Source organism: Lontra canadensis, unplaced genomic scaffold (genome assembly GCF_010015895.1).
Source record: "Lontra canadensis isolate GAN:19392208 unplaced genomic scaffold, GSC_riverotter_1.0 scaffold356, whole genome shotgun sequence".
NCBI lineage: Eukaryota > Metazoa > Chordata > Mammalia > Carnivora > Mustelidae > Lontra > Lontra canadensis.
Window position 1 is genome coordinate 23558 of NW_022631350.1, and position 10242 is coordinate 33799.

Below are 10242 nucleotides of genomic sequence, written 5' to 3' on the forward strand. Positions count from 1 at the left end.
TTCCCTTTCTGACATACTGTTTATCCATTTCCAGTAGCTCTGATGGAGAGGGCACAGTCTCTGAATTTTTCCTCTGTTGGGCAATCCTCCTCCTAGTCATTTTGGTAAGAAGTGGTTGAGGGATCAACAATGATCCAGGCACGGTGCATCCTGGAATGCTTCTGAGCAATTGGGAGTCCCCACCAAAAAGAAAGAAAAAAGAAAAAAAAGAGAGAGAGAGAGAAAGAGAGACAGGAGAAAAGAAAAAGAAAAAATAAAAGAGAAGACCCAGCCAGAATGGGCCCCAAAGGTAAGATTTATAAAGTATACAAAAATAAAGAGTCAAACAAAAAGACCAACAAAAGTAAATGACAAGAAAAAATAGAACTCAGCCAAAATGAACCCCAAGTATAAGATTTATATATGACCAGAACAAAAACAAATACACAGAAACACTGACAGAAGAAAAAGATGGGAGGGTGGTTATAAATTTTCAGTGTGGGCGAGGAAGGTTATTTTGATTCTTCCTGGGTGTATCTTGATATCTTTGTTAAAGGACTCAATTTTCCCAAAATAAAGGGGGATTAAAACTGGTTTATGTATAGGGGTAGCATTTTCACAGTGGCCCGGGCTGGGACTGTTCAGACTCTTGGCTGGTCCTCGAGAGCACTGGCTAGTGTCTGCACGGACCTGTCTCAGGGGAGGGGGTGGAGCACGACTCAGACCCCAGTAGTGCAGCACTCACTCGGAGTGCAAAAGGCTGTGGTTCTAGAGAGCATGGCTGGTGTCCGCACCAGACTCTGTCACACAGCTGCCACCCAGATGCTCTCACGTGTGCTGGTGGCTCAGGGACCAAGACCTGGCTTCTTCACTGCACTCTCTCTGGCTCAGCACCAGGAGTAGCCATCCTGGGTTCGTGGGCTTAAGTCCCTGTCCCTAACCGCCCTGATTCCCCCAATTTCCCCTTAAGATCCTTTGCTCTTTTTGAGTGCTTTCAAACAGACTCCAGTTAATGCTGGTCCCCAGTTGCAGGGCACTCTCGTATTGGGGTATTACTTTCCAATGGGTCGCCTCTGGTGGCTCCCTCCCCCTTTTGTTTATCTTCCGATATCAGTCCGATCCCACTCCACTTTACCTGCCCACTGGCGTCTTCTGCTCCCGTAGAGATCCAGACATGTATAATCCTACATCTCAGGCTGATTTCATGGGTGATCAGAGTTCTTTGGTAGATAATCAGCTCACCTTAGGGGACAGGTTGAAACAGCACCTCCTACTTCTCCAGCATTTTGTCCATGTTCCAAGAACCTCATTTTTAATTTGGAATAAAAGTTTACGACTTGATTTTTTTCAAAAAAGTCAACAAACAGCAAACACCTGTTAATAAAGGTCTTAAAAAATAAAAAGAAAAAAGAGAAGAAGAAGAGGAGGAGGAGGAGGAGGAGGAGGAGGGAGGAGAAGAAGAAGAAGGAGAAGGAGGAGAAGGAGAAGGAGAAGGAGAAGCCACTGTCCCATGCTGGCCATACAGCAGGTGGATGTGAGGTGTCTGTCCAGCAGTGTATGGTCCTTAAACCCCAGCGAAATGAGAGTGCTCCCAGCTCCAGGGGTGAGAGCAGCAGGGAGGCCCAAGATGGACACAGGATTCACTCTGGACAAGGAGATGCTGAAGAAGCTGGGGCTTCCCTTCTTGTACAAAAAGCCAGAATGGCAATGAATGCACGTTAGCTCCTGCCCATCCCTCCTGCTGCAGGCGCCGATGACGGAGGCAGCCCCTCCCCCGCCATGAAGGAATGGCCTTCACAGAGATAACTGCCCAACACCCCATACCCTCAGTGGGTGGGTAAGTTCCCGTCCTGACTCCTCACTCAGTGAGTAGTCCAACCTCAGCCCTGTCTGTCTACCCCATTGTCAACCCTTTGTCGTGTGCACTGAAGTTGCTCTGTCCCATAGAGCATGATGACCGCCCCGGCCAGTCCCTTCTCTCAGGCATGTGGCGACATATGGGCTGCCTTCTCAGGGCTTTGTTAACCCCACCAGCACCTGTCTGGGCTGCAGGGATCGGGGGGGGGCGGGGGGGGACTGGCCAGGAGCCACTGGGTCTTCTGTTCTTTCCAGAACAGGACTTGGTGCCCCCTCCCATTGTTCTTCACATTTGTTTGTAAGCTCCCACCTATTTTTCTGGTTTTTACTCCTTTTTGCTCATGTCATAGGGTCTCAGAGGAGGGCAATCCTGTTCCTTATTCCTTTCTATTCCTTTTGGTGGCTTCTCACAACTGCTGGTTTGTCGGCAACAGCAACGACTTGTTCTTTCAAGCCTGAGAGATGAAGCAAGAAGACGTTCCTCTTGTGGTTTTGTCCTTTAGTTCCTCCCTTCTGGAGTCACGTGCTCAGGAACCAGCTCTGCATGGCAGAGGCCATCAGAGGTCAAGTCTCAGATAGGAAGCTTCTCCCCAGGAGTGTGACGAATGCTCCCAGAACTTGCCAGAGCGCATCTGCATTCCGGCCATCTGGTCTACCACTGTGCCCGATTTTAGGGGTGCGTCACCCTGGAGTGTGATTAGCTCACCGAGACATGGCAGCACTGCAGGCCTGGAAGGACCTCAAGGCCCCACACTAGCCACTCCTAGCTCACCGGTCATTTTCAGAATCGATTGCCTGGACATGTCCTGACTGACAGGGTGCCCTCCCCACCTGTCACAGGGGTTTAGGCTTCAGCTCGGCTCCGAGTCTTACTGGGCAGCTAAGTAAGCGAGGAGACACCTTCCCAGTCACCGTTCAGGGATGGGTAGGGCCCCGGGAGCCTGTAGCTGTGGGCAGAGGCTGGAATGCCCACCACTGACCCCAGTCCCGGCCGCCCCGTTACACTGATCCAGATACCACACCTGGCACTTGCTGGGGCGCACACCTGTAACCCCCATGTCTTTTCCCTAGAGGGCAGGGGCAGGCTCCCAGAACCGGCCCACGGGATGCTGCACAGCCCAACCTGGGTATGAGCATGGCCAGACATGTGGCTTACAGGCTCTGGACCCAGAACAGCTGCCCTGATCCAGTCTCCACACAGCAACTCCAGGAAGAACAGGGATGGCAGGTCGGAGGTCTCTGTGGAAGGCCCATGAGCTCTGCCGAGGTTAGGTTTTATCCTCCATGGGGGCCCGATAGGACTCGCTGGCCTGCAGGAGCTGGGCCAGGTCCTCTGCCGGCCAGAGAGTGCTGCCACCTGACTGGGTCTCTGCCATGGTAAGGAGGCTGGCACGGGACTGGGGCTGGGAGCTGGAGGAACTGGGCCGCAGGGCAAGGAGGGCACCTTCCCTCCCCCATCCAGGAGCTGACAGCCCAGAAACCCAGAGCAGGTGCTTCCTGAAGGGCCAGAGCACACCCTACCCTTCATTCCCTAAGAGGAGACAGCGGGCCCAGAGCTGAGGCCACAGCCCGAAGTCCCCAGTGAGCGCAGGGGGCGGGGTGGGAGGGCTAGAGGAAGCCCTGCCTGCCAGCCAGGAGCCCCTCCTCCTTGGGCCCTGGAAGGCAGGCTCTGGAGGCCCAGGCATGGGGGTGGGGAGGGACTACAGGCTGTGACCACTCTTCGACCTGCCCTGCCCCCAGCCCCAGGTCCCCAGGGCCTGCCGGTCCTCACGCAGGCTACAGGAGCGCCTCCTCCCAGGGACAGACCGCTGCTCTCCCCACCTCACCTTGCCTCTCCTCCCCCACCTGCATCCTCCACAGGTAACTTGGGGCCATTGCACTGGTCTGCCCTTACACAGGGCACCCCCGGTGAACTCAGGCTTGTCCCTCCCCACCCCAGACCCAGATACTGTGCATGGGCTGGTGTCCAACCATGCCTGGAGAGGTCCTGAGCCCCAGCATCACGGCCGGGTCTCCCCAGCACCTCGTGTCCACCTGCCGGAGGCCGACATGACCAGCTGCGCCCCTCACTGCCCCTGCATGGCACTCCCCAGCTTCTCCCCTTTTCCCCAAGACCAGGCACCTTGGTCCCCAATCCTGGGAGGCCACCTCAGACACTCTGCCCTGCTCTCCCTAACCCCTGCTCCCCACCCCTCCCACAGGAGCCCCCGTGACAGACCTGCCACCCCAAGGGCTCCCTAACCCTCCCAGACCTCCTGCTCCTGGTGCCCCCAGGCCGGCCTAGAGCAGAACTAGTAGACAGAACTTTCCAGAAAGAGACTCTAAACGAGGCCCAGACAAAAGCCTTTTCGAGGGGCACATGGGACATGTTGGAATCCAAGCCACGTGGCCTCCTCTCCAGACACACCGCCAGCCTGTGGTCCTGGCCTCGGCTGTTCCTCTGCCTGGCATCACACACACATACACACACACACACACACTCACTCACACACAGACTTCCAACACCCTCTTCACCCACCGGCTCTACCAGCAAGCCCCAGGGCGTCCTCAGTCCCTCCCTGCCCCCAGCCACACCCCTGCCCCTAGCACTTGCCCCTGCATGAGCGCATCTGCCGCTCTCACGCGGCTGTGGGAGCCTGTGTGGGTCTCCGCCCCCCTGAAGGCCACAGCCGGTGAACCTGTGGGTCCCAGCACCCAGCCCAGGTCTGACACATGCGGTCAGGGGAGAGCAGCCCCACAGGGGGAGACACGGCCCCTGTGGACCGTCGTGCCCTGCCCCCTGAGCCCGCCCCCAGCCACGGACGTGCAGAGCTGGGAACCCTCCTCCAGGACCCGCAGCCCCGGCAAACCAGCACAGCCCTGGGCCCCAGCAGCCTGTTCATGGGGACAGTGAACAGGCAGAGCCCCCAAGGGAGCCGCCCCTGGGTCCACAGATGTGGCCAGAGGGAAGGCGGCCTCATGGGCCAAGCCTCGAGCAGGCCTCCCAGCGCCTGGCTGGGGATCGGCCATGGACCTGCATGTGTCCCTGCCAGCGGTGGCCATCAGCCTTCTCGGACCACGTGTCTAGGAGGCAGGTGGCCTGTGGGCACAGCCCTGGGTCTACTCTTCTTTCTGAAAGATAAAAGGAAAACGGACACAGGAAGGCCTCTAACATTCTATCATTGTTACTGCTGGCCACTTGTTTGCCGCTGAGTCAGGAATGGCCGGAGGATGGGGGTCTGTGGTTCCACCCTTCCCCCTCCTGCCGTAGGGTCCTTGGGGTTTTGGCTGAGCCAGGAACCACAGTGCTAACTGGGGCCACAGTGATTCACAACCCTACAGAAACCCCGCAGGGGAGCACTCCAGCAGCGGAGGGGGGCCCTCCCGGTCCCAACACACCTGCCAGGTGGCAGGGGGAAGCCCAGGAAACCTGGGGGAGGGGTGCTTAGCCACCTCAGAAGGCGAAGGGACTTTGCAAGTGGACATGACGTGACCACGGGGACAGCCTGGGTCATCGACAGGCTGGAGGAGGCGTGGTGTGCGCAGCAGCCTGGATACCGGGGGAAGGGAATGGGAGCTTGGTCAGAGCCCGGCAGGGCGCGCAACCCTGGGCCCCGAGTAGTGACAGTCATTACAAGGCTATGCGGGGAGACCCTGACCTCAGGACCAATGCGATTCAGGTGCCAGTGGGACATCAAATGCAGTGCCAGCGCTCTGGGGGCAGGAGGGACGGTGCGGGGGCACGGGGCGGGCCATTCCTTCCAGCAGACAGCAGGCTTTCCGGCCCCTGCGGCTCCCTGGGGACCTTGGCTGGGCTGGGGGTTCTGTGGGCCCCAGCACAGCCCAGAGCACTGTGCAGATGCTTACTCGGGCACCTGGGGCCAGTGCACAGCGGTCACCGTCTCCTCGGCTGCGTCTGCTACCCACCCTGAGGGCAAGCGTGCTGCTGTTTCCACTCGAGGGGGAGGTCAAGGGCGCTAGGAGGTCAAGTGGGTCTTTGTATGGGAGACACAGCTGGGCAGAGACTGTGCTTCTGGGATTTCGTTTACTGGGGCCAAGGCTCCCTGGTCACTGGCTCCTCAGGTGAGTCTCCGTGGTACCAGCTCTGTGGGCACAGGGCCAGGCACCTGGGGCCGGCTGCAGCTCTAACCCAAGGTCCAGCCTGGGGCCCTGCGGGACTGCAAGGTCCCCACTGGGTCCTGGCCCCGTGGGGACTGGACTCAGAGCTGGCAGAGCCCCTGGGTGGCAACCAAGCTGAGGGCCAGGCAGACAGACGCCCCAGGCTCAGGCGTTGGTGGGAAGGGGAAGTGTGGGGCCTGGCTTTCTGTGTGCAGGGGCTAGGTGGCTGCACCAGTGTGGCCATGACTACTTGGATGTCTGGGGCCAGGGCACCCTGGTGACCGTCTCCTCAGGTAACTGCAACCCTCCCTGCCTCGCTCTGGCCCTGGGGGATCCATCTGGGGGCAGGGGAGCCGGCGGCGTGGGCTGCGTCCCCGGGTTCCGAGGTGGACTGTGCGGGCCGGGAGGGTTTCTGTTGGGGGAGAAGCGGGACTGTGTCCCTGTGCAACGCTTTTGGTTACTGGGGCCGGGTACCCTGGTCACCGTGTCCTCAGGTAAGACGGCTTCCCGCTGGCCCTTTGTCCCAGTCCCGGAGCAGAAGGTCCCCGAGACCCCCAGGGTCTGTGGGGCCCACTCTAGCGGGGGCTGCCTCTGCGGCTCTGGGGGGCCTCTCTGTGGGGTGGGGAGCGGGGCCGGCAGAGCAGGCTCCGCATCTGGGGTGCGTCCACCGTGGCCGGGCGGCCAGGGGGGGGCCGAGGTTTTTGTACACCCCCTAACGGGGCCTCTGGCAATGTGACTACTTTGAATACTGGGGCCAGGGGACCCTGGTCACCGTCTCCTCAGGTGAGTCCTCCCAGCCCTTCTCTCCTCTCTCTCTCTGGGGCTTTTTGCTGCATTTGGGGGAGAAAATGAGGCTGTCTGGGTCTGGGATCTGGGAGGACCAGGGGAAGGGAAGGGGCTGGCGGCCAGCGGCTCCCCGCCATCCTGGCACTCAGCCTCCCTTGCCTCCTGGGCTGCCCTGTCGGCTCCACCGGCTAGGGTTTGAGGTCTGAGGCTCTAGCCAGGCCCAACTTCTTGTCCGGAGTTCCCGCACAATTGTCACATTGTGACAACTGGCTTGACTACTGGGGCCAGGGGACCCTGGTCACCGTGTCCTCAGGTGGGTCCTCAGCTTCCCCACTCTGGCCGCACTTGGGGGGGAATCAGGCTGTTGGGGTTTCTGGAGGCCAGGACGGGGACAGGAATGGGGGCCTGGTGACCACCCTGCCCTGAGGACGGCTGCACTCAGAGGCAAGGCGGCTCCTTTGGCTGGTCTGTCCACGTAGTCTTGGGGGCCACAGCGACTGTGGTGCAATCGGTGGAATCGGGGTCTCTGTGGCTGTGGCCCTTGGGGCAGATTGGACCTCGGAGTCCCAGTTAGGGACTTGTAGCCGGGCGGCCCAGGTGTGCAGTGCCCTGGCTTCTGTGGGGCCTGGAGACCATTCCAGCCTCTGAGTCAGGGCGAGGCCGGGCCAGGCCCCCGGGGTTTTGGTGAGGTGCGGACAGCGATTTCACCACTGTGACTACTACGGTATGGACTACTGGGGCCAGGGGACCTCGGTCACCGTGTCCTCAGGTAAGACTGGCCCTGCCATGGCCTTTATTTTCTGCTCCTTTCTGTGGGGTTTTCTGAGCACGGATGGCCGGTCCTTGGGACAGGCCCCCCAGGGGCAGGCTGGCCGGGAGGGGACGAGGACCGGGTGATTTGGGGACTTCCAAGCCTCTTGATTTTCCAGGGCCATTCTAAAACTAGAATCCTGCCGGCAGGCCCCGTGCAGGACCTGAGCCCCTGAAGAGGGGGCTGGAGGCTGGGCCGGCCACGGGTGGGCCAGGACCCCCACGGCTACAGGGCCACCGGGCGCTTAGAATCCTGGGGTCGGCTAGGAACGTGCACGGCCGGCTGTGTGTGCAGGAGAGGGGAGGGCTACGGGTAGTGGGAGACTGTGCTGGGAACCAGGAGTGCAGTTCGGGGCTGGGCTGTTTTGGATATCTGGTCGGGGACAGAGCCGTCTGGGCAGGGAGGGACACTGAGGGGCAGGTCTGGGGCCCAGGGAGCTGGGCTCTGCGCTGTCAGCCTCCAGGGGAGCGTGGCTTGCCCCTGCTAAGCGTATGCGCTCTCAACACAGAAGGACAGGACATCCTTGAAGGGTTTCTTTTCTCCTGAGAGAAATCGCTAAACAACGGTGGCTTTAAAATGTCGGAGATTTTCAAGTGTGTTAGACTTTTTAATTGTATCAGGCGATTAACCTGCCAGAATCTTATCTTTCTGGAGTCGATACGAGAAGGTGGCCCCCGCCACAGCTGAGTTTTGAAGATGATCAGTGAAGTTTATTTTTTGTTTAATTCAGCGATTCAGGAAGTGGCAGGGCCTCGCCGGTGGGGGCAGGGCCGGGCCGAGGCAGGCCCGGCAGGTGGCAGGAAGCAGGTCGCTGGGACGGTCTATTTTAGGAAGCAAGAAAACACACTTGCAAATTCATAGTTTGTGGTTAGCAGAAGTGGTTTTCGGGTGGTTTTGCCCAGGCCCAGGGGCCAGCGCAGCCTCCTGCAAAACAACACCTGCGCAATTTGCATTTTCTAAAATAAGCCCGAGAGGCTAGCAGGAGCCCGAGGCTTCCTTTTCTGACTTTCTGAATTTAATCTCTCGGTCTTAGCTCACCAACGTCTGAATTACACTCATTTCCAAAGTAAGACGTTGAGGACATCCAGCTGGTCTCAGGGACGGTTTGCAGCGCGTTCCTGTAGGGTTTTCTGAATCAGTGGTTCCTGGTCGTTGACCCCAAACCGCCCTCCGGTGCCCCGAAGCGGGGTTTTGCAATCTCTGTGTCCATGTTCTAAGACTTTCTCTTTGTGAGGGAGAGGCACGGAGGTGCCCTGAGGAGGTGGCCTTCCCGGCAGCCTGTTCGCAGACCTGTTTTCAAGCATTCTTGCGGGGACAAATTTTAGAGGAAACGAGTGATTGTCCTGCGTCGTTTTAGTGAAGCGTGTTCTTGTTGGACTAAGAGGAAGCCCCGTGAGGTCTCGAATCAGAAAGGAGCTCTGCCAAGCTCCCGCGCCGATGGGGCCCCGTGGAGGGCCCACCTGGCCACCCAGCCCGCCGTGGCTGGGGGTCTCCCCGGGCCCGCCGTGGCTTCTGCCTCCAGGCCAGCTGCCTGTGCATCAACCACCCGATTTTAATGGATTTGGAGGAATTCTCCCAAGACCCCCACACACAGTGACCAGGGAGCCCAGCTGGTAAGAGAGAAGCTCGTATTTCCTGTTTTGGCTTCTGGGGGTGAGAGTCCGTCTTTAGCGTCGTCGGCTCAGTGAAACAATGAGGTTAATTTGTATGGGTCCCAGCGACCAGGACCAGCGTCTGGTCTCTCCGTCTGACTTTCTCTAAAGACCGTTTCAAGGACACAGCTGGAAGGGCTCCCCGAGGCTTCTTGGCTGTGGATCCCTGTGGCTCAGACGCTGGAGCACAGGAGTCCCACTTAGGTTTTGGGTTGTAAACGCGGCCCCGGGTGTGGGGCCACCGGCCACCGCCGCGAGGGGCTTTCTGACAGAGCAGAATGAGAACTGCAGATTCAGCAGAGACTTGTTTCTGGCCCTATGTAGTGACGATTTTTATTTAGACGGAACTTAGCTAAAGTGGGGCCGACTTTACACTCCGAAGGCAGGAGGTCAGCTCAGGCGAGTGCCCAGGAGGGTGCAGGCCAGGCGGGCAGCGTCGAGCGCCCCTCTTTCAGCCCAGAAGCAGCACTCCCTGCTCTAGAGCAGAGACGCAGGCTTTCCACTGGTGACAGTGAACCCTCCTCCATCCGTGCAACGTGTCCTGGTGACTCTTCACTGGCCAGGAAGCGTTTTACCCAGGACACTGACGGAGTGACTGCTAGGGCTTGGGCACCAAGAGCCAGCTCAGCCTGGGGTCACAACCAAATAGGGGGTCCTAGTGGAAAATCCACAAGGACACACAACCATGGAACAGACAGGGCTAAGCACCAGAAGGTGTGGACCCAGAGCCAGGCCCGACAGGATTGGATTCCTGGGTGAGCTGGCTTTAGCTGAAAGGCACGCAGATCCGGAGCTCTGAAATTTTCTAGCCCGTCCCGGGACCGGACTTTCCGGGACTGCAGGACCCAGTCAGCTGAGCTGGACTAAGCCAGATTGAACTGGCACTTCTGGGCTGGGCTGGGCTGAACCACGTCGGGTGAGCTGGTCTAAGCTACATTGAGTTGGGCTGAGCTGAGCTGACCCAGGCTGGGCTGGGCTGAGCTGGGCTGGGCTGAGCTGAGCTGGGCTGGGCTGGGCTGGGCTGGGCTGAGCTGAGCTGGGCTGGGCTGAGCTGGGCTG

At 59.1% G+C, this 10242-nt stretch overlaps 1 protein-coding gene across 1 annotated transcript in view; it reads left to right on the forward strand.

Annotated features, from left to right (window-relative positions):
• The first annotated feature begins 1606 nt into the window (after window positions 1–1606).
• Window positions 1607–10242, forward strand: part of LOC116862851 — a 24194-nt gene continuing 15558 nt past the window's right edge. The window contains exons 1-3 of the mRNA XM_032850276.1: window positions 1607–1683; window positions 6157–6428; window positions 6649–6717. Coding sequence (XP_032706167.1) covers window positions 1607–1683; window positions 6157–6428; window positions 6649–6717 — 418 coding nt within the window. The remainder of the gene's footprint in view (window positions 1684–6156; window positions 6429–6648; window positions 6718–10242) is intronic.